The 24058-nt window shown below is 32.3% G+C and overlaps 1 protein-coding gene across 2 annotated transcripts; it reads right to left on the reverse strand.

Moving 5' to 3' along the window:
• Positions 1–1501: 1501 nt before the first annotated feature.
• Positions 1502–11659, reverse strand: LOC133882526 (nucleobase-ascorbate transporter 4). 2 transcript variants are annotated; one of them, XM_062321725.1, is made up of 14 exons: positions 11274–11659; positions 10588–10685; positions 10317–10493; positions 10009–10109; positions 9832–9907; positions 9167–9226; positions 8480–8664; positions 7169–7265; positions 6729–6815; positions 5914–5972; positions 5265–5356; positions 5007–5084; positions 2056–2216; positions 1502–1961 (listed from the first exon to the last, which is right to left on the reverse strand). In XM_062321725.1, the coding sequence occupies exons 1-14, from the start codon at positions 11395–11397 to the stop codon at positions 1743–1745; spliced, it is 1614 nt and encodes a 537-aa protein (XP_062177709.1). In that variant the 5' UTR covers positions 11398–11659; the 3' UTR covers positions 1502–1742. The 2 variants fall into 2 exon arrangements, with proteins under 2 accessions (XP_062177709.1, XP_062177710.1); XM_062321726.1 differs by lacking the exon at positions 11274–11659 and adding an exon at positions 10980–11101.
• Positions 11660–24058: the final 12399 nt, after the last annotated feature.

Below are 24058 nucleotides of genomic sequence, written 5' to 3' on the forward strand. Positions count from 1 at the left end.
TTCTAGTCCTGCCGTCGTTTTCTTCAGCTGTGTGGGTTATCGGTGAGCGGCGCGTGGCCATCACGTGCCAAGGAGGTTTCCTTCTTGCGCCGCGCGTGAAAGTCACGCTCCGCCTTTTTTCACTATGCAAAGGTGGCAACAGGAGACAGAGAGGTCGATCTACTACTGCGTAACTCTGGGGGAGGCGCGTGCCTTACACGCGCCGGTCTCCGGCGATGACAGTGCCCCTACTGTCGGCTTGGGTATTTTTTTGTTGGATGTGTTTGTGTATTCCTTTGTTTATATGTACAGTCTGTTTATGTATGACTCAAATTTTATTGAAATTTTTATTGTAAGGGAGGCTTAAATGTAATTTTAGTAAGATTCTTCTAGCTTAGAGTGTTGGGGGTCTGTCCCTTAATTTTCAAGTTGTATGCTTTCGAACTTTTCAGTATCAATAATAGCACATGCTATTTGTTCAAAAAAAAAATTAACACATAAATTTATATCTTTTTAATAATAAAAGAAGGTAAAAATTTCATCATAGTTCCACGACCGGTTCAATGGTAAGGCAGATTAAGCCTTCGCTTAAGGCACCCTAATTTATAAAAGTCCCCCAAAAATAGACCTTTCATATTGAATTTGTCTGGAAAAACAAGTTTTTTTTTTTTTTTTTGTTTAAAAAAATATATATATATATATGATGTAGCTTGTTTATACTTACATCAGCTGTTGATTTTAGTTGATCATTATTACAACTTTACAAGTTCTGATCGCTTATTATCATTGTGCCGTTTATTTTAGCATATAACTAATTAAATCCTAATTACAATCGACTATCTTACTAGAAAGATAAGTATTATCTATTGAGAATAATATATTAACAAAACTTGAACATGAAAATTTAATTAGTAATTTTACATCTCAAAAAGCTAGAAAAATGATTTTTAAATTATTATTTTTAATCTTTAGTATAAAAAATTATTGTATTAATATTTTGAAATCAAAAAGACCCTATTTATCTGTTTGCCTAAGGCCTCAGTTTTCATTATGCCACCCCTATGTAGTACAATATAATACAAGCATAGCACAATATAGTATTACTAGTACTCTAACATCCCCTCAAATTTAAGGCAAAAAGCTTGAAACTGTCTTAGAGTTTGAAAATCTATTTGCTTTTCCAAATCAGACCTCACCCTCTCATTGAGAGACCCATTGTATAAGCAATTAGGCTTGACCCTCCTTTCCAATTTTTGCAGCTGAATAAATTCCTATTAGAGAAAATGTCTAACTTCAAAACCAAATATTTTCATCTTTTTTTCTTTCTTTCTTTCTTTCTTTCTATTTGGTATTCTTCATAATACAGCAAGACATGGGTGATCTATTCAAAAGTTTGAATACACACCACCACTTTGCAATTTGCATCACATTTTAAATTGTCATTCCTTCACAAAAGAAAGCAACAAGAATACTTTGGTTGTGCAAGGGCAGGCATGAAATAAAGGTACCTAAGATTCATTACTGAAACCTGTAATAGCATATTTTCATCTATAACAAGATAGATATATACGAGATTAACCAAGTATGCAACACCAAGTCAGTTTCTTTTGCTCAACTATACTGCTATATAATTTCTGACCCTCTTGTATTTTGCACTCAAGGACTATGACAGAATGAAAGAACGCCATAGGCACAGCAAATTCTAACAAATTCACTAGTATTTCTCCATTTCTGGTCAACAATGGCAAGCGGGAACTCAAAAGTCAGAATGAAGGGAAGAACCTATTAAGGTTATAAGGCAATGCATAGAACTCCTCGCTCCTAGTATCCTGATTAAAGTACCTGAACTTCGCCCACCAATGCCTCCCACTATCTCGACGGGTTGAGCTTTGGCCACGGCTGAGAGTGGTATCCAACAAGAAAGCGACTATAATAGCCACAGTTGCCGGAGAAGAAAAAATCACTTGCACGATGTTGTTGAACTGCAAGAAATGCCGACCAAAATAATTTCAGATTACCATAAGAAAATTAAACAATGATGACTGATGAGCAAATGACAAAAGTAAACATACGCACCCATGTGGCACCAGTGTGGACAGGACCCCGACTGGATATCAATAGGTATTCATTGAAATATTGAGGCACGCTAAGACCCATGAAGAGAGCAAAGCCTAGAATGAATTTTGTTCTGAAGCTATTTAGGTTGCAGAATTGAAGAAGAGCAAGGCCAGCTGAAACTGCTCAACCCAAAAACAGATTTTTAATGTTGTGCGAAAACAAATATTTAAGAAATTAAACAGTAGAACTAGAAACTCGTATTCAAAATATTTAAGAAAGATGTTTAGTGTTGTTTGTTCTTTATTTCTAAGTAACATCTCTTCAAGTAATCAATCAGTTGCATGACCATTTCCATCTCAATTAACAATGTTGTTCATGGAACATAGCAGTCTTCTTTTTATTGCAATACAAGACGAAGAATCATTGTGTTTATGTCAATAAAATACTAGCTTTACTTTTGCTACAGCAAGTGGGAATGAATCATATGTCCTAGTTAAGAAATTTCCAGTACTTAAACATCAACCGATTTATGTGTTTAACAAAGTTCCAGATGACTTGAGTTTGAAATGAATTTTTAGACATAATTTTTGGGCCAAGTCTATTATACAGTTGCACAATAATGAAGGTATGTCATTTGTACAGTAAGGAGAGTTGAGAATGAAAATTTCAATTGGATAAAATCAAAGCATAAAAGTAGGTTGATTTCTTCCTTTCTGATTAGAATCTCATTACCAGCTGGACAAATAGAGGCAAGCATCTACTCATTCTAAGGCTTCATATTACTACTATTGGATGGCGGATGCTACAGGATCATGAACAAGGTAAAACTTGTGAACAAAATTTTATGGTTCTCTCTTTCTTTTGAGTACAGTGGAGATGCAAAACGGGAAAAAGGGGGGGGGGGGGGCGGGCGGGGGGTTGTGGGGTGTTGAGGTAACTGAATGGTTGGCTAAATATGACCGTATAGATTGTCAAATCCTTCATGACATCCAAAGAGTTTATCTTGCCACTAGGTCAAAAAAAGAAAACCAAAAGAAAAAAAGGACAACGAAACAACAATAACAGCACCAACAAAAACTACTTCTTGGCTAGCACTTTAACCTAAGAAAACTGGAAGTTTCAGGGAAAACACAAACGAAGAAAGTTAGTCGTATGGCTCATGAACATGATGAGATGACTTCTATTAGCTTGGCATAGTTGAATAATTTGATATTTGTGGTTTTAGACATGTCTAAATGCCATTGAGACTGCCAGCAGAAGAAAAATGGCCAAATCTGTAATTTAACTATAGCTGAAACTTGCAAGTGAATCTTGACAGATGCTGATCAGGCTGATTAACTAAACAAAAGATGGAAACTTTATAAGTGGAAGATCCCTAATGATTGTGAACTATGTCATCATGGTCTTTCATTACATTTTTCTTTTACAAATAGTTTAATTATTCATGTATCAACAGGATACAACTTGTCCCAAAGGAAAGAAGAGCAAAATCAAGTTTTCATATTCTACCTTTATTCTAGGATATTAATTAAATTATAAAATTAATTATTTTCTATCAGCTTAAGCTTTTGAAATAATTAGTAATTTAACATGGTATCAAAACAAAGATCCTGAATTTGAACTTTCACTCCACAATTTACCCACAATTTTAGTGAAATATTCAGCGTATTAAGCCTCACTTGTTGTGGGAGTATATTAGAGTATTAATTAAATGATTAAATTCACCATATCCTATTAACTTAAACTTTTAGGATAAATTCAAACTTTGTCTTAGTCATTCACCTTCCATTTCATTTAATTATTTCATATGTTAGTCCTCACTTATTAATAATAAGGGGGATTTTGAGCCTATACGTGAGAAAAAATGTTAGAATATTAATTAAAGGACAAAAATATCTTACAAACCTCTCTCTAAAAGCGACATATATCTTTTAAGCTATTAAAAAAAGTATGTGAGAAGCACATACTAATAAAAAAAACATGTGTTTCTCACATGCTAAGGACACGTCACTTTTAGAGTCTAGTTTGTAAGAAATCTAGGAAATTTGTGTCCTTAAATTAATCGTTTCACATCAGATTAAGTTTTTGGAATAATTGGTGATTTAAACCAGTTGTCCTAAAAACTGAAGCTCATAAAAAATGGTAGACTTAATCATTTGAATTAATATTCTAACACATATGCATCTATCTCATAATTCCTTTCTCCGCATTTTGTGGTCACTAAATTATAATTTCTCAAATTTTCATCTTCATCACTCATGTCTTATGTACAATGCAAGCTTACTTTCTAACTCTAATATGACCATATACTATATTGCTTAGACAGAAGTAAAATAAAGGGGAAAGAAACTACACTACCCCCCTCTAACTACCATGCAATTTGCAATGTCCCACAATAATTCAATTTTTGCAATGTGCCCTACCAATCTACCACACAATTTTCAATGTCTCCCTCCCATTAGGAAAATCCTAACGGCTGGGGCAGGGGTATAATGGACATTTCACGTTACTCAAAATAACCAAAATATCCTATAGAAGATTTAAAAATAAAAAAAATAAAAAGCTCCAAAGATAATGAAAAAAAAAAAAGGCAAAAAACCTCCCACAGCTGGCCGTGGGTCATGCCAGACCCAAGGCCACCCTGTGGGTCCCCTCCCAATGAGGTTTTTTTAAAATAAATAAATAAAATTATATATATTAAGGTATAGTTGTCTTTTTTTTAATTTCATATCTAGTAGACATTTTATGTCACGTGACGCGCTTACCGACTGAGTTAACAGAAAATCCTAATGGATGGAAAAAATTATATATTGAGTGGTAGATTGGTAGGGTACATTGCAAAAATTGAAACATTGGAGGGACATTGCAAATTGCATGTTAATTTGAGAAGGCAAGTATAGTTTCCATAAAATAAATAACTCAAACACAAATTTCAATGATCTTGATCACCGTAGACATGTAATACGTACCCATATAGGCAAAGAGAACACAATATAATGCTGCCACAATTGGTAATGGAATAGAAGCAAGGATGGCCCCAAATTTTCCTGGACATGAATTAAGGACAAAATTAAGACCATTAATTAAGTTAAATAAGCTAATTTTCTGAACAATATCAAATAAAAATGCATAGCCCCTATTCCCATTATTGCTTAAACAGAAAAGATATCTCAAAATCACATCGAGTAAGAATGACCAACTACGCTACTAATTTATTTATACCACACCTAAAACAGAGAAGAAAAGCATGAATGCTGCCGATATTTGAATGACTCTTCTACTTCCAATCCGGGTTAATCCCAAAAGACCTGCATTTTCACTTTGAAAGGAATAAATAGTACATAATTAGATCGCATATTATTTTATATATATGTGTGTGTATATATATTAGAGAGAGAGAGAGAGAGAGAGAGAGAGAGAGAGAGATAGTAAATCGTGAAATATCTAACAGACTAAGATTTATCATAAACCAATAATCAATAGATCTTCGAAAGCACTCTACAGAAAATTGTCATATTAAAAGCTACATTTGGATCCAATTTTCACAAGTTGATTGTGCATACACTATAATTAAGTCATGCAAGAGCCAAACTTGTTGGAGTACACACGTGAGAGTGAGTGGTGAAATCCCACATCTAATCATAAACATAATTGAATCTAAATCTATAAACTTGTGATTTTGGGTTAAAGTGGCATCCAAAAACATATATATATATATATATATATATATATATATATATATATATATATATATATATCAAGGCCTCACATGGAGACTAATCAATGTGTTTATCTCCTTAATAGAACTAACTCAAGTCCTAAACTAAGGATTCTCCGAAAAGAGTGATGAAGAAATTTTAGAAGTTAAATACTCACACTGATGCAGTGGAGCCAGTTCCTGTGCCAAAAATGCCATCCAGAAGAGTTCCTATTCCCTGAATTTATTAAAATTAAACAAGTTAAAGAATGAACAATTAGGCATTGTTTGGTATGCAAAATAGCTATTCCATTAGGAAAATGAATAGTTATTACTAAGATTGAAGCATGGTAGAATAGAATAATTATTCCAATTCCTTAGTTTGGTGACAACGCATATACCGCAATTGGAATTGAACCAAAATTACTAAAAAAACCCACATAATTTATTATTTTTCTAAAAAATTCAAAATCATTTTTAAAAAAAATTGAAAATGTTCAATCTATGGGTGGCCGACCACCCAAAGCGAAGCCCGGGGGTGGTGCGGTCACCCCCGGTGCCATTGGGGGTGGCCGTGCCCGATGAAGCTTAGGGGTGGCCGCAACCACCCCCAAAGGGATCCGGGGGTGTCGCAGCCACCCCGATGCGTTTCGGTGGTGGCCAGGCCACCCCCGATCTGCATCGGGGGTGGTCTTGGCCACCTCCGGGGTTTGCTGTGGGTGGAACCAATTTTTTATTTTTATTTAAAAAAAGTTTAGTTTGAAAAAATTTTTAAAAAAAAAAATGTTGTCTATTCCCTTAGGAATAGCTATTCTTCTTCGTAAGGGAAAAGTTATTCTCATAGAATAGCTATTCCTAGAAATATGACCCTACCAAATAAAGGAATAGCTATTCCAATGGAATAGTCATTCCATTCCAATAACTTATTCTGCGAACCAAACGCTACATATCAATAACAAGGATAAGAATGAGACATCATAGTATCATTTGCTACCTGCCAGCCAACACCACGACTGATTACAGAAGGAGGGATATACGTGGCACTCCCATATCTTGATGCAGCAATATACGTACCAGTGGACTGCCCCAAAAAATGAAAGAAGATATTATAATTAAAGCAGATAAAAGTAACATGAATTCTCATCACATGCATCATAGCACAAGTTTTAAGGAAGGAAGATGAGCAGAGCATGATCTAATGTACAAGTAATCCACCTAATGTTAATCATTTTTACATGCCTATTGACTAGTGTACAGATCTTCACAAGTGTAGCTTATTTTATAACAAAAACTGAATCTACTGACAAACATATGTCTGATGTATGCATAATTTAACTTCTGTTGCATTTTTCGTTATCGTCACAAGAATAGGCAAATCATCATGTTGCTATCTATATGAAAAACACGTCAAAGAATGCTTTGAATAAATCAAACCTCTACAATAGCAACCAAAGAAGCAGCCATCATTGCAAAAGCATCTCCAGCATTAAATGTAGGGCTCCCCCATTGAAATGGATACGGAACCCTAATCCTGCATATGGCAATGTAAAATTATTTGATTTCACACAAGAACTGAAGCATAAATTTGATTTAATCATTTACAATGGCCAAGAACATATTGACTGGAATCTTATATGATCAAAGCAGCAACTTGCTAACTCACAATTCTCAATAAACACAGTTTTACCTAATGCGTCCTCACAACAATATCCAGGCTTCTTTTAACCTTGACCTGGACAAACTTTGGGAACTAGGATGGCACTAAGACTGGAAAGGAGTTAAATGTAAGTTGAAACTAAAGCCTTGAAGTATGAGTAAGCAAATTGGAGGAGTAATGGTTTTGGAGTTCATAGTAATCTAAGTTGTCATACCCATAGTAGTGAATTAGGGTCCATTCACCCCCCCCCCCCCCCCCCCCCCCCCCCCCCCAAAAAATAAATAAATATAAATAAATAAATAAATAAAAGTCAGATGATTTTATGATTTACTCAAAGAACAGCAAGAAGCTATTCTACATACTTGAGAGGTTTAAAGAAGAAATCATCATCACTTCCAAACTAGGGTTCAATTAGCCTAGTATAAAACATGCTCATCAAATTAAGCCATACAGCAGAGGGTCAAATATTACTTTGTCATAATCCAAAAATTACAAATGGATCAGCCAAAACTGCCCCTATCATTACGAACTGCAACTGCTTTTGTCAAGTGATCTATAATTGACAGTAATGCTCCTACGCCAAGCAAAGAAACCTTAGAAGCACCAACGTATTTCAAGTAAGTTTTTGGGTTTCCTGTATCACAGCCATTCTATAGCCACGAAACATCACAAAGCAAAACATATAAAAGATCATTTAGATGACTACCATGTTACTGGTTCATCTTTTTGCTACTGTATATAGTTCAATATTTTAGACAAATATTACATTCAAAAAGAGTGCTCATTTATGTGGTAGGAATACTTATTTGCATAATGGAAATATTTGGGTTCTTTTACAGAGAAAGTAATCAGAGCTATGACTCCAGATAATGTGGTATTTCTGATCTCCCCAAAAACTGTGTATGATCCACATTACAGCCGGAAGAACATGACATATTAGAATTGTTCCTTGAGAAAAATATTATACCAAAGAAATCAAAACAGTAAAAATAGGATAGTTTGTAAGTGATTAGACACGTGAATACAAATGCTTAGTATGATAGATGAACTATAATATTTCACAACTGAGTTTTCACAAATGAGCTCACCAAGAGGAGGCATTAAGGAGCCCAGAACGGTCGGTGCGACAACTTATTTGCGTTTTTAAAGGTCGCTTATCATATGCACCAGCTACAGTCAAAATTTCTGCGTATGCCCATACAATCGCAACTGAGAGTATCACTGCAAATCGGTCCCATAAGACTTTGTCTGATTTTATCAAGGAGGGTATGTACTGCAAATCAATCAAATATCACATTAGCTAAACATAAGAGAATAGCTCAAAAGATTCAAAGAATTGTCTCAAAATAGGAGAGATTAAAAAGGAAAAAAGACTAGAGTTCCCTAATGTATATGTGCTTAATACAACATGCTTTTTCTCTTTGCAGATTTAAGAAAGTTGAGGGATTCTAAGTTTCCTTCCCTTCATTAGGGTGCACCATGAGGTCGCAAGGCTGGACAGTGATAATCAGCCAATTGATCTGCCTCCTACCCAAGAATTGTCATAGGTACCATTACATGGTCCTCACTAGATTTTTATATATCATAATACCAAAGCAGAGTACGGGTGCAAATAGAAGTGTCAAGCAGAAGCAGACATAATTGTAATTTCCTCTTCATCAAGCAGGAATGCACGAATATCAAGAATGATCAAACATTTTAATGAAAAAAAAAAAAATTAGATGACAAAGCAACAAAATGCGTTTGTCAACAGAAGGCTTAAGGGAGATGCCCACCTGAGATAAAATAATCAATATAATCAGCTCTGGGAGTCCGACTTCAATGCAGTTTGCCAGCTATGAGCATCAATGGAAAAGGAAAGGTCATTTTCATTATAAATTCAATATATGTTCAAATGAATCATCAATTCTGGAGTCTAAGTTCAACACATTTTTCCAGCAACAAGCATAAATGAATAAGCAAGGTTATTTTAATAATGAATTTACATGTAAAAATGAAACTGATGCATTATGATAAACGCTTGTATAGAATATACCAATATGTAGTGTAGGAACCACATATCCAGTTTATAAATAAATCTTGAATTAGTTAAGGCCTGTCAGAGAATGTCACTTTTGGGCTGTTAAAAACTCCAATTGGACAAACAAAACGAAGTCAACTAATCTAGACAAAGCTTGACCTAGTCAGAGAATTTCAATTTTAGGTTTTTCTGATTTGTTTTCTAATTAGCAAATGTATGTATTACAACGATAGCAAACTCAGTTTCCAGTTTCTTGAGTATCAGACAGAAAATCCAAATGAGATATTCCAAACAGTATCGACCTGAAAACACATTGTTTTGGCAAGGATAAGGGTGTTTAAAATATAAAAGCAGAAGCAGTGGCGTGTATAACAATTATGTGTATTGAAAAATACAGGATGAAGAGTTCAGCAGTCTTACCAGTGGGAAACCATGCACAAATAGACCCAGTCCGGTTAGAGCTACAAGGGGAACTGCAGAAAGAGGGCTGAGAAACCTGGACCATAAGACATTGAAACTTAGCTCCTCAATCAAAGCAACTGAATAATGAATAAAGATTATCCTCAAATTCAATAAAGCTCTTTTCCAGTACCCTACCTAATAAGGATTCTCCAAAAGCCAAAAAACCCAATAGTCATTTGGAGGAGAGATGAAAGAATGAGTGCTCCTTGCACGGCTCTCATGGTATGTTTAAACCTCTGAAAGTACTCGCAAACACATCAGAGATACAGTAAGCACGCAAAATTTATAACCCAAAAAAGTTTTATGAACTCGTTCCTTCTCTCATCCTTCCAAAGAAACAAAGCATTTCCGAGCATTATCTTTTAGTATCCACTCAATCTGTCCTAGAACGACACAGAAATCTGAGAACTGGAGAAGGGGAATCACAAAATGTGAAAACCAACCTGATGGGGATCTGTGTATGTATTGAACCTCCTCGACAAGGTAATAGATATGATGGGGATAATGAAAGCATAAGAAGCCCCCATCACCACCGGAAGCCGAGTCCCGAACAAAGACTGCAAGAGTGTGTTTATACCAGCAACAAAGAGGAAAGTGTTTATCACCTCAGCCTTCTCCACCTATAGCAACAATAGAATGTGTTATTTGATCTGTAGAAAAGATAGGAAAATGAATGAGAAATAGGTGTGTGGGAAATTCGAGAGAAATTCTTACATTGCCACCACCCATTAGAGGGACAATAATGGTTGAGATGATAACAACTGTACCAATCATCACCAAGTAGTGCTGGAATCCCAGAAGTATGGCTTCAGCTGCATACAATGAAACCCATTTTGGCAATCGTTTTGTATATAAAGTTCAATGAAAATCAGAGTATATAAAAGCTCTGTTTGGTTGCTCGGAAACTGCAGGAGAATATTTGTCATTTTAAGACTCGAGGAAGAAACTGAGATTGGGAAAAATAAATGGTTCAGTTCAAATGGATTCTCTAGTTTTATCAATAGAAAAATACGAAAAAAAAAATGTAGGATTCGACGTGGGAAGTGGCGACCGAGCATCTTCGAAACCGAACTTTCAGAATTTTCTTTTCTGTTTCTTTCTCTTACCAATCTCAGCACCCATTTTTTCACTAATACTTTTTTCCTTTTCCTTCTTCTTTATTTTCGTTTCCATCAGTTTTCTCGGGAACCAAGCAGGACAGATACCAAGAAAGAAAAAGGCGCGCGAAAAGCCATGAACGGTGAAACGGCGAGTGAGAAAGCGACATTGGGTCGTATAAAAGCAAAAAAAAATAGTATAAGGAAATCAGACCGACCAACAGAGAAGTTGACAAAAGCAAACAAAAAACAGAGCATGGAAGAAATGCAAAAAAAAAAAAACAGAGAGAGAGAGAGAGTTACGCCAAGCGGGAGAGCTTGAGACACAGAAATCAACGCCCGGAAGCTGTTCCTTCACTGGGTGTGGCTGAAACTCATTACCTCCTCCTCCTCCTCCTCCTCCTCCTCCTCCTTCTCCGACAGCCATTTCTCTCTCTCTCTGTCTGAGACTCTGTTTGTGCGCTTGTCTTTCTTGTGTCTACCTCGCAAGTCTTTAGCAGGCGTGAGGGTGTACTAATGGAGAGCGTAAAAATGATACCATGGGCGGGTTAGGCTGCGTGGTTGTGAATATGACTCGGCAATGGCATTTGATTATATGGGTTTGAATTCCTTTTTGGCTTTTTTATTTTGGGCACAGCTAGCTGTAGCGAGAAAGAGAGAGAGAGAGAGAGTTAGAGAGAGAGAGGAAGATGGTTATTCTTTGGAAAGCTACCAACTGCGACCTATTCATCATGACCCTCTGCGACAATGACATCCTCTCAGTGTGTCTCGGGCGTCAAATATTTGGAGAGCAGACATGGAATCTGCGTTGCTGCTTCTTTTTTCTTTTTGCGTTTTCTTGAGTTTTTGCCAAAACTTGCCTGTTAAATCCAAGCTGCTATAAAAGTCTTCAATGGCAATGATGTAAAAAAGGGATGAGGAATCCCTAATATTTCAAAGAAATTTGGGAGGAAATCAAGTCATTTTTTATATTGAAATGATGTGAAAAATGATGTATATTATATTAAAGATATCACATGTTAGCAATGAAATTAAAAATAAATCAATTCAAAATATTTTTTCTTATATTTTATGTCGTTTAAAAGTTTTAAGCATAAAACAGTCTTCTGATTTAGTTAAAAAAAAGTCTTCTTAAAAGTGAAGAAAAAGTCTTTTGAAATGATTTTTTTTTTTTCATTGTTAATATGTCATATATTTAATATGAAGCATTTTTTCACGTCATTTTGATGTAAAAAACGGCTTGATTTTAAATAAATTTGATAGTCTCAATTTTTTTTGAAATTGTAGGTGATCCTAATTCGTGAAGAAGGACTTCGGACGTTTTGGTTTCCTAATTTCTCTTTTTTTTTTTATTTTTAACAAACATGAAATAGGTTGCCCAGCTTGAATTTTCATTTGTTTATGTTCTCATTTAGAGCAAAATAAATAAAAACTCAAAAATAAAACCCCTAAGTTTCAGTTTCAACACTAAGAATTTGGAGTTTTTTTTTTTTTTTTTTGGCTTTTTGTGTTATGATGATAGGAATTCTACAATTCTAAAAGCCAAAAAAAAAAAAAAAAAAAAACCAATGATTTCTATACAACTAATTCAAGTGCAAAAAAAACTCTAAATTTATTGTGAATGACCCAACCCATGAAATTCTTGGCTCACGGGGCCAAAAATAAAGCTCGTTTGAAACAGCGATTTTTAGGAATGGTGTAGAAGCGGATCTCTCTAAAATAACACATTACAATAACAAGTAAACTTGAGAACCACAACAAGGAGGAAAATATAAGTAGCGAGACCGAAGTCGCTAAATCTTAGTAATACCATGATATACGGCAAGAGAAATACTTAGCGATGAAGGCGGGAGAACACCACATGTCAATATGCTTTATCAATTAGACTAATAAGACTTGTAATATCATCCACCGATTAAACATATGTAATTATGTATGACAATGAACAAAGAAAGGGGGGAAAAACAGAAAATTAGTGAAAATCTCGTATTTGTGATAGTAGTGAAGCTGCTAAGAGCAGTTTTTGTGTATTTTTACCAAATTACCTCACCAAAATAGATAAAAAAAATTATTTTGATGAGACTGCTAATAATGCTCTTAAAGGGACCACTCAGCAAAATGATAGTAAAAAATTGGACGCCACTCTCGAATAACGTTGCAGTGTCATATAAACTTTCACATCAATTTTAAAGCCTGCGTAATAGTTTTCATCTCAATTTATAACATAGAAGATTAATAATCCCGAAAATTATATTAATTCCTTTTCTTTTTTTTCCCCCCTTTTTTATTTTCCGTAAGAAATTCAATGCTTCTAAAATACCCAAAAAAATGTTTATGTAATAAATTAATTTCGAGAATTTTTTTTTTTCCATTGACACGTCATCAGAAGAGAGTGAGGAAGTTGTTGGGTGAGTGTCAGTGGGATATTGGATCAGAGCTCCGTACTGTCTCAGAGTTTATAACAGAACAGCATCCCATCCCACTCATACAAGACCAGCCATCAGGCAGCATATCCCTCGCACGTGTAAGAATATTGAAACACCATTAATAACATGGGATTCCTTTAAAATTGTCAGTTTTATTTTTATTTTCTTTTTCCTATTTCTTGCTTGACCCAAAAATCTTTTTTGGAAGTGAATATTTATATTTATACGGTTATTTGTAATATTTATATTTGTATTCGTAAAATGCGGATATCACATTTACATATTATTATTTGTATTTGTATCATTTTTTACTATCAGTATCTACGGGGTTGTTGCAATTATTATCCGTTATTTCCAAATAGGTAATAAGCTTATTTTAAACGTTTTTAAAAATAAGTTTGACCGATTATTAATCTTTTAGACTTGTTTTGAAAATACAGTGCAACACCGAAAATATGTAGACCCAAGGGGAAAAAAAAAAAAAAATTGATGAATACGACCTCAAAATATTCATTATAATCAATGCTCACAAGAAACACCCTTATGTTTTTTTATCCATGATTCAATGAACATAACAATAAAGTCAACAAACATTAAAAACAAAAAACATAAATTACAAATCCAACATAAAAATTAAAATTAAAATTAAAAAATTCATAAGATTGAAAAGAAAAATTGTCTAAATATTACACATTCATAAGTGAAATATAAATAAAAATATAACAAATATATATTAGATATAAATTAAAAAGGGTATTCAAATGCTGGTTATTATCTACGTCAACATCCGCATGTCTTAAAATTGTTATCCTCATGTGTACTTGTAGACATTAATTTTTGACATTCTCATCTACATGTGCGGATAGCAAATATGAGTGATTAATATATGTCCGCATGTACACTCTTATTCTACATGCGACTCTCGTCACCAGTGCCACCAAGCTTGCTGCCCGTGACAACCAGAGAAAGAATTACTAAAAGCCATCTATACTTATAATGTTAGGCCTCATTTGGTTCGCGAAATAGAACCCTATAATGAAATGAGTCATTCTTTTGTTTGGTAGGGATCTATTCCTTGAAATAGGTATTCCAATTGAAATACATATTCCTTTACGAAGAGGAATACTTATTCCTCTCAAAATGTATTCATTGGGTAAATGCAATATTTTCCAAAAAAAAAAAAAAACCATTTATTTTATATTTTATTTAAAAAAAAAAAAAAAAAAAACCAAAAACCAAAAACTAAACCCTTAACTGGCTGGTCGGCCACCCCTATATGGAGTCGGGGGTGGTGCCCTCGCGGCCACCCCCAACGAGTATTTTGGGGGTGGCCTGGCCACCCTCGAAGCGAATCGGTGGTCGGCCACCCATGGGTTTTCTTCTTTCTTTTATTTTTTTGTTTTGTTTTGTTTTTTTTAATAATTTGATTTTCTTTTCAATTTTTTTTTTAAAAAAATGTGGAGTTTTTTTAGTAATTTTGATTGAATTCCAATTAAAATCTATGTATTCTTACCAAACTAAAGATTATGAATAGTCATTCCGCCACCTTCTATTTATTTTCCTAATGGAATAGTCATTCCGCAAACCAAATGAGACTTAAGACACTCTCTCTCTATATATATATATATATATAAAAGGACATTAATTAATTCCATTATGCATAAGTTTTGATGGGCGACCTGAGCTGAAGTCGAAGACTCCCTGAACGACCTAGTCAAAAAATGCATATATAGTTCGATTTGATTGTTTTTTTTTTTTTTAATAATAATAAAAATAATAAATAAATAAATAAAAAGTGGGGTTCATAATTGGGGTGGTGTCGTTCTGTGGAGTTTTTTTATTTATTTTTAGATGTTCTGGAGAGTTTATATCTAAATTTTAGATAGAATGGAAGGATAGTTGACGACTATGTATAATAACATAATTTAATTATTATTTTAACATAACTTCATAACATTGTTGCCATACCGTGTACTCCAAAATGTTTTCTTGAAGGTATATTATTCACAAAATTAAAATAAAAAAATTAATATAAAGAGAAAATTTGTCTTATTTTAATAATAATAATAATAATAATAATAATGTTATGGCCTATTAGCATCAACTCATTTCAATATTCAGATGTTGCCGAAAATTAATGAAATAAAATAATACAATTGATTTTATTTTATTTTAGAGGAGTGGACATCATGGCTTATAAAGTGTTCAGGTGAAGAAAATCTTAGGGATGTGGGACACTTTAACATTTATAATAATCTCCATAACATTTATTAATCTAAATAGTTGGAAATTGACACTGTTTTAAAAAGCTGCATACGAAAAGTTCAATTATTAAAATAATAATAAAAACAAAAACTTCATAAGACAAAAAAAAAATCAAGTTTGTTAAAACATCACGGCTTCTAAATTCATTGGTAAATGGTATGCTTATGCTCCATTTGTTTAGGCATTTTTTTGGTGTTTAGTGGGATAAAAATAATGATCAACGAAAATCATTTTAAATCTGACCGTAAAAGTCTCTTTAATTTTTAGAAAAAGTAAATCGTTTTCTGAATTTAAATTCTTCATTCTTGCACGCACATTTGTAGAAATCCGCCACTGCCAGGCATTGGAGTTTCTTGGTAGTCCGACTCTATCGCCGAAGATCTTCGAATTTTAGTATCTAATTGTCGGAATCCGGCCAGAATCTAGTTCAACGAAATCCAGCGACGACGGCCGGACGTCACCGAATTCCGTTTTACGTCATTGGTGATTTTTCGTACATGCCAAACCCTATAAAATATTTTCTGAAAAATAATTTCGTTGAAAATATTTTACATCGAAACAAATAGAGCATTAATTTATTATTAGGTAGAGCAGAAGGAACCAAATGTTTGAAGTTATTCCATGTTCAGTTTTTTCTTTGGCGTATGGTTCTTTGTTTTTCATTTCATAACCTACACTATTATAATTATGGATTTGGATCTTCACTTAAAAACTTAAAAATAAAATACAATATATCTTATAATTATGTTGGTCCCGGTTGCAATTTCTTTAGCCCCAAGTCATTTTTGTCCAAACTGCCATTATATTGACTGAATTAAGTCATTTTTTCCCTGCCTCCATAATTTTAATATTTCTAAATTGCTATCCTATATTTATATATATATATATATATATATATATATAATATCAGGGTGTGTAGCCTGTAGGCTTAATTTCTCTGTTTTTGGCATGTGATTCCTTAATGTCCTTATAGTCGTTAAATTCTTCTGCGGGTGTGTTTGTGGGGAAGATGCAGTTCAAAGGAAGGTGCACCAACCAACCATGCTATCTTCCATTTAGTTGGATTATATTGGTGAACAATAATCCCATTAGGTCATGAACTACCTAGAAAACAACAATTGACCTTAAAGAGACTATTTTTCTAACATTTTTTTTTCAGCATACTTAGCTGACATGTCGCGCTCAATTCACTATTTTTTATGTTTTTAATTAAGATTAAATTAAATGTGAATTAAGCATACCACATCGACTAAATATATTGAAAATTAAAAAGAAATTTGGGACATGAGTTTATGAAGATAAACTCATAAACTCATGAAGAGGGGTGGCAAGCCACTCTCTCTAACCCTTGTAGTCGCCCCCAATTAAAAAATTAAAACCCTAAATTGTAAATCCAATTATGTATGTGATATTGTTTTTTTTATTGTTATGTATTCGTTTATGTAGATGAATTTTATTTGGCTGTATTATTATTCTAATTGGATATTACATTGCGAAGTTGAGTTATGTTTATTAATTATGGTTATGGTTAATTGGATATTGATTGTGATGAATCTAGTTGTGAACGTATATAACTATTATAATTTATGCTTATAAGATAAGAAATTGTGTTAATTAGATCATACAGAGTATTTGGGTCAGTTTAACTCGTATATATTAAGCATATTGAAATGGGTCGTGTTCGAGTTAAGTCAACACGATCTGTTTATTAAATAGGCTATGCGGCTTGTGTCGTGATACCCATTTATTTAAACGGGTGGTATCAAGGTTAATGAGTTTAAACCGTTTAATTAAATAGGTCGGTTTTGGATTGATCTAATTTGACATGATACGAACCCGACCCTTGAACCTGAATTACAACCCTAATGGCGACCTCGTATGTATTTTTTTTTGTTAATAGGAAGAACATAATAATATTTTGATGTCATTTTTATTATTTATTCGTGAAAAAAATTGACAAAAGTTTTATATTAAAAATTTAAAAATAGTCTTAAATTGGTGAAATAAAAAACTGTGATGGAAAAGGTAAATTCCCAAAAAGCCCATAAGAGTTCCGAAATATTTTCTAAGGTGATGAGGAGGGGGCCTTTTGATTTTGAATCAAATTGAATTTTCTCTGTTCTTAAGCCCAACCTCTGGTTAACCTTTTAGCTTCGAAGCAAAGTCTAATAGGCCCAAAACTTCCTCAACCTTTTTTCTGGTCTGAAAATTCCTCCACTTGAAGCCTAGTAATAGGTTCATTACGGCCCATTCTTCAATGCTCGCAGGCCACCCCCTCTATTTTTTTTTCTTTTTTTCTTTTTTAAATATATATATATATATATATATATATATATTTGTATTTTTAAGTTTAATATTTTTTATTAAATTATTGTTTGTGAGTATTTTTGTCTTTAAACGAAATTTAACATCTAAAAATATAATATTTTGTCTGCTTTAACGAGATTCCCTAACAGAATGAAAGTTTTAGTATGTAAATGGTAGTACAATGCTCTCTTCTAGTGAGGGAGTCAGTTCATGATGGCATATTAACAATGGCCGATAGTTCATGAAAATAAAAGGTAACTATCCCAATATGTGTGTGTGTGTGTGTGTGTGTGAGAGAGAGAGAGAGAGAGCAATGCTAAATACTATATATAAGAAAAAAGTCACATATCTTCTTTAAATGATCACCTGATTGTCAATGTTTCTCGAACTTTATAAGAATTTGAAAGAAGGAAAAAAAAATAAAAATTGAAGACCCACGCAATGCCATATCAAAATCCCTTATCGTTTCAAAGAAATTGTAAATTCTGAAATTATGTAAATCCACGAAGTTCTTTACATCGAACGGCTTAAAAAATGATACATACGAGAAAATTATTTGACTGTCTCAATAACATGCCACACTTTTAATAGATATATTTTACAAGTCTTTTGATATAAGAAACTACATAAATTCAAGTAATTTTATAATCAAATAACTTGAAGGGAATCCTATATCTGCATCCCGCACTGCCAGGGTGTGGTGTCGTGCAAGGATGGAGGAGGGGGGACCGGTATAGGCCATGCCCGCTAGTTCATTAGAACAATTTTTTTTTTTTTTTAGAGAAAATTGCACCATTATTTCTTGTTGTTGGCCTAAATTACAAATCGCTCAATGGAATCAAATTCCGTTAAATTTTTTGACATATTCTGTTAGGTGCCACGCAAGCGCCAATAAAATGGCGACATATGTCGATCTTAATAAAAAAAAATATAAATTTTGATTGTTACCATATGGAGCGATTTGTAATTTTGATTGTTATCACATGTGGCGACACAGAGATCTCTGAATTAATTTTGATACTATAAATAACGATTTGTAATTTAAGTCAACTACAAAAACCAATAATATAATTATTATTATTATTTTTTTGGGAAAAATCATATTTAGTCCCTAAGTTTTCATATGATTTGAATTTAGTCCCTAGGTTATCAATTTAAAAAATAAGGTCCTCAGGTTTTGTCCAAATTTTAAATTGATCCTTATATTAATTTAATGTCAAAGTTAACGATTTTTCATTTGTTACATGTGTTTCATTTGACACTCTAGGGTTCATGTTAGCACCCAATACAATATCAATGTCCATGTCAGCATCAAATTTAATGGTTTTCTATCTAATGTTGCAAATCTAAAAGATTAAGATGACGAAGAAGAGGGTTTTTTGTTTATAGAGTTGAGTCTTCTTCTTTTCTTTTCTTTTTCCTATGGATGGCTTGGCATTTAATGATGTGGCATTGATATTATGTGCTAATATGGACGTTGATATGTCAATTGAGACACACATAAAATATGACAAATTATTAATCTTGATCAGGAAAAAAAGTAATAAAGGGGCCTATTTAAAATTTGTGTCAAAACCTAAGAACTATATTATTAAAATTAATAAAAAATTCAATGACTAAATTAAAATAAAATAAAAATCTAAGAATTAAATAAGATTTTTCCCTTTTTTTTTTTTTTTTTTTTTTAACTCTTGACCCTTGCCTATAATAGTTTGTGCCTTTGTGGTGCCTTGGGCTGAATCCCCCTCTTTGACGTCTGACTTGAGTGAATTTCTTTCGCCAACACATCTCTCGCTCTCTATCACTTTCTTCGATGAAAAACTCTGACCCGAGAGTTCTGTGTACGACGTCGTTTGGTCGCCACCGTTATATCCCTCTCTCATAAATTCTGTAGTTATTTTACCTACCCCACTTAATCAACGAGTTCACCTCCCCTTCCTCATCTCCTCTGCAATTTCATATGGTTTTTAAAAAAGTCCCAAAGGAAAGATTAAAAAAAAAATTAAATTTTTATTAAGGGTATTTTTGTCATTAAAAAATATTGACCATTTTTTTAAAAAAAATAAATAAATAAATTGGATAGACATTGTGGCAATTCAAAGTTTAAGAATGATATTGACAATCAAGGTTTAGTTGAGCGGACATAGATCCTCTCAATTTAAAAAAAAAAAATTATCATTGACATGTATTTTAAAAAAATTAATTAATGTGAAATTATATAAACCGTTAAATGTACTAATTTTCAATCTTAATGGAAACCATCCATTTCATTTGAGACGGAAAAAATCTTGTGCATTCTACCGGAAGGAAGATATGTGGACTTTCTAATATATATATATATATATATATGGAAAACCAAAGAGCATTCCCAGCAAATTTTTCTTTCCTTTCCATCTAAGCAATGAGCTGGATTGGCGAAAATTTAGGTAAAAAGACCATTTTGGGCCCTTGACCTTCATTTAGGTCAAACCTAATCTTATTAATAGTTTACCAAAACATACATTCATTCTATAAGCAAGTTTTATCAATGAGTAATCCTAGATGGTAAATATTACACGCTACCAATTTATCGGGTTGATATAGCAGTGTCCATAAAAAATTTATATCAGTCATTATTTTAAAAATTAAAAACTAAAAACTAATGAGCCCCGTCACAAAATACTAACCAATATTTTTAAATAATTATCTTCGATCTATTCTTGAACGACACCGTAACATATTCACCGTGTAATAATATATACATTATTTCAAAACAAACAGTAGCGGTGTGCATTGATTAGCGAGCGCTGGTTAAAGATGGAATCTTCTTATTTGACTGATTTTGATATTTGAATAACGACAAATTTGAAAATCAAAAAATCGTGTTTAATGAATGAGTAATGCTACATATCATCCATTTGTTCCCCTAAAATTGATGTGGCTCTTAAAATCACTATTGAATTTATGACAGATCATTATTATATTTTGATCCAATGGTAATTTTAAGAGCCACATAAATTTTGGGGGATAAAGAGATGATATGTAGCATTACTCTTAAAGAATATGTAGGACCAAATGTTCCGTCCCAATATATTCAATTCCACAAAGTGCTCTTGAATTATATATATTTAGCAGCAAAAAAAAAAAAAAAAAATCTAGGGCAAAATAAGCAAAACAAGTACAATATTATACTTTTTATTATATGAATACAGCCAAAAGACTATGCGAAGAGTGCAAGGCGTGTCAACTTTGCTGACTCCGTCAACCCCCTTCTTCTTGCCTTTTTCGAGTTTGAATAAAAAGAGTCGCAGACCACGTGATACATTGCTTCGAGGTGCCGTATGATTTATTATTATTATTATTTTATTTTATTTTTCTGCTTATTGGCCAACCATGACAGGCAACGTTTTTATTTGAAAAAAAGTATGGATTTCCTTTAAATTACCGCTAAGTTGTTACCGTGTATGTTCGACTATCAATTATGTTAATGTTTATCTTTAAATTATTAAATAAAGTCAATGTGTTTGGACAAAAATACCTTATATAAAATTATAAAAATTCTTAAAATTACATAAAAACAAAATTTAAAATTTTAAAAAAAGAAAAAAAAAATAATAAAATAAAAACCTAGGTTTTTCATTTTTTTTTTTAAATTTCAATTTAAGATTTTGTTTTATATAATTTTCAGTTTGGGCCACCCCCTGAATTTTTATTTCCTTTTTTAAAAATAATTTTTTTTTTTTAATTGTTAAAAAAAAATCCGTTTTTTTTTTTTTTTTTTTTTAGTTTTTTTCTAATTTGTAATAATATATTTGTCTTATTGAAACTTTTTTAGGGTTATTTTTATCTTTTTGTTGGCTTTAAGTTGGACATTGACATTTTTTTATAGTTTAGAATGGGACATTAACACAATTGGTAGTTTGGGTGGCACATTGACTATAGAGTGGTAGTTTGAGGGGTATATGTAATTTCCCTTTTTATTTAGAGAAATGTTTTACTTCTCTTTTTTTTTTCTTTTTTTTTTGTTCAAGATTGATTTTTAAGTGATGTGACACATTTTTTAAAATATTAGATCACATCCATGATTGACACATTATTTGAAAATCAACTTTTGAGAGAAAAATAAAATGGTAAATGTTGCAGTTTTCTTTTATTTATTTAACTAAGTTGTCGATGATCCAATAACTTATTGGTTCGACTAAAAATAGAAGAAAAATGAAAAAGTTTAAGTAATCTCCTCAAATTATCACTTAATTATAATTTTTGTTTAAATCTTTTAATTGAAATAATGTCCCTCCAAATTATAAAAAATTGTTAGTATCTCATCCAATGATAAAAATACACATTATAATTTTTTTTATCAAAAAAAAAAAGAGGTGGCGGCTTGAACCACCCCGGTGGCCATGTGATGCTATAACTAGAAGGTCATTTTTACGAAATCTAACAACAAATAAGTTATTAGAGTTACTGAACTTTAATCCACGAGGCCATTAATTACCTCCGAGCTTTAGACACCGCCGAAAAAAAACAAAATTATTTGAAGGAGCGACTAAACTACTCCCAATGACAAAGGGGGTGCGTCATTTTTTATTTTTATTTTTATTTTTAATTTATATCGGTATTTTTGCCTTAGTGAATTTTTTTAAAGATTATTTTGGTTTTTTTGCTTACCTGGAGAGAATATTGATAATTTTTTAAATACTACTTATACCTAAACTTATTTACACTGTCGTCACACACCGACACACCGTTACTACGCCAAATGGCTCATTCTGGACAGAATACAACGTAGCTCATTGTGATTTTTATAATATCTCAAAGATGACGCCGTCCGCCAAACATGTTACAAATATATTATTATTATTATTATTATTAATTAATTAATTTGAGCATTCCACCTAATTATGCTCACTTTAATTTGAAAACAATGATTAGGACACAGCTAGGTCAGGTACATTACATTATTTTTAAGGGACTTGGCTTAAGTCTAAAATTTAATTTGATTCTCTGTCTTTCTAATGGAACAAATTATAATTAAATATGTCCCGCTAAAAAAAATTACATAATTTTATTGAATAATGATTCAATGCCACCTAAATATACAACTTTTTACCACCTTACCTATGTAGCAAGGTGGTCCCTCACTACTTTTTGAGTTTTTTTATTTTTTAAAAATAAATTAAGGTGAGGGACTACCTTGCCACATAGACAAAGTAGTAGAAAATTGTATATTTACTATTAGTGAATCATTACTTAATTTTATTTTGTAGTTTTACTTACGGCATTTAAATCATTACTTAATCTTAATTTTTTTTATTTTTTTTTTAAAATTCCAAAACGACAAGTAGGATTTGAGGAAACCTATTTGGTAGAACAGTCTAATAATTTCATACGATCTTGATCAAGATATTCCTCTCCTTTTTGTTCTTTTTCTTTATTTTTTAATATTTCTCAATAATGCTGAAGCAACCTTCATAGTTTAATATATTAAAAGAGAGACTAACATGTGAAAAAAGTTTAAATTAATTAAATTAATAGATGGGGAGAGAGTAAAAGAGAAGTTCCCGTTCACACACTATACACACATATGTGAACGGGAACTTCTGTCGTGTGAATTTGAATTCCCAAAACCTTAAATAAATCAAATTAGTGGTCGATTGATTGGATGTTGTTAATTGGTCAAACTCTGGATTTGCAAGCAGTCGAGTCTATCTACGATATTAAGAACACCGGAAATATGGAAGTACTACTGGTGCGTTTGATATCAGTCATATCACCTGTCACACTTATATTTTCCTCTTTTTTTTTTTTTTTAATCAGAATTAAAAATATTTTTAACACAAAATATTTAAATAAAAAATAAAACTATATTCACCTTTATAGCGCATCAGAATGTTTTTTTTAACCAAAATAAAAAAAAATACATCCTAAAAGATGTTATACATGTTAGAGAATATATTTTTCCATATTAAATGGAAATATATTAATATGGTATTACATGTTACTTACCTTTTATAGGTTTGATTATAATTGATTGATTTGATTATTATATTTATTTGTATCAATTATCCTACAAATATGAGTATTTTGTATTATAAAATTATCAAGTGA

The sequence above is a fragment of the Alnus glutinosa genome, chromosome 11, assembly GCF_958979055.1.
Source record: "Alnus glutinosa chromosome 11, dhAlnGlut1.1, whole genome shotgun sequence".
In the NCBI taxonomy this organism is placed as follows: Eukaryota; Viridiplantae; Streptophyta; class Magnoliopsida; order Fagales; family Betulaceae; genus Alnus; species Alnus glutinosa.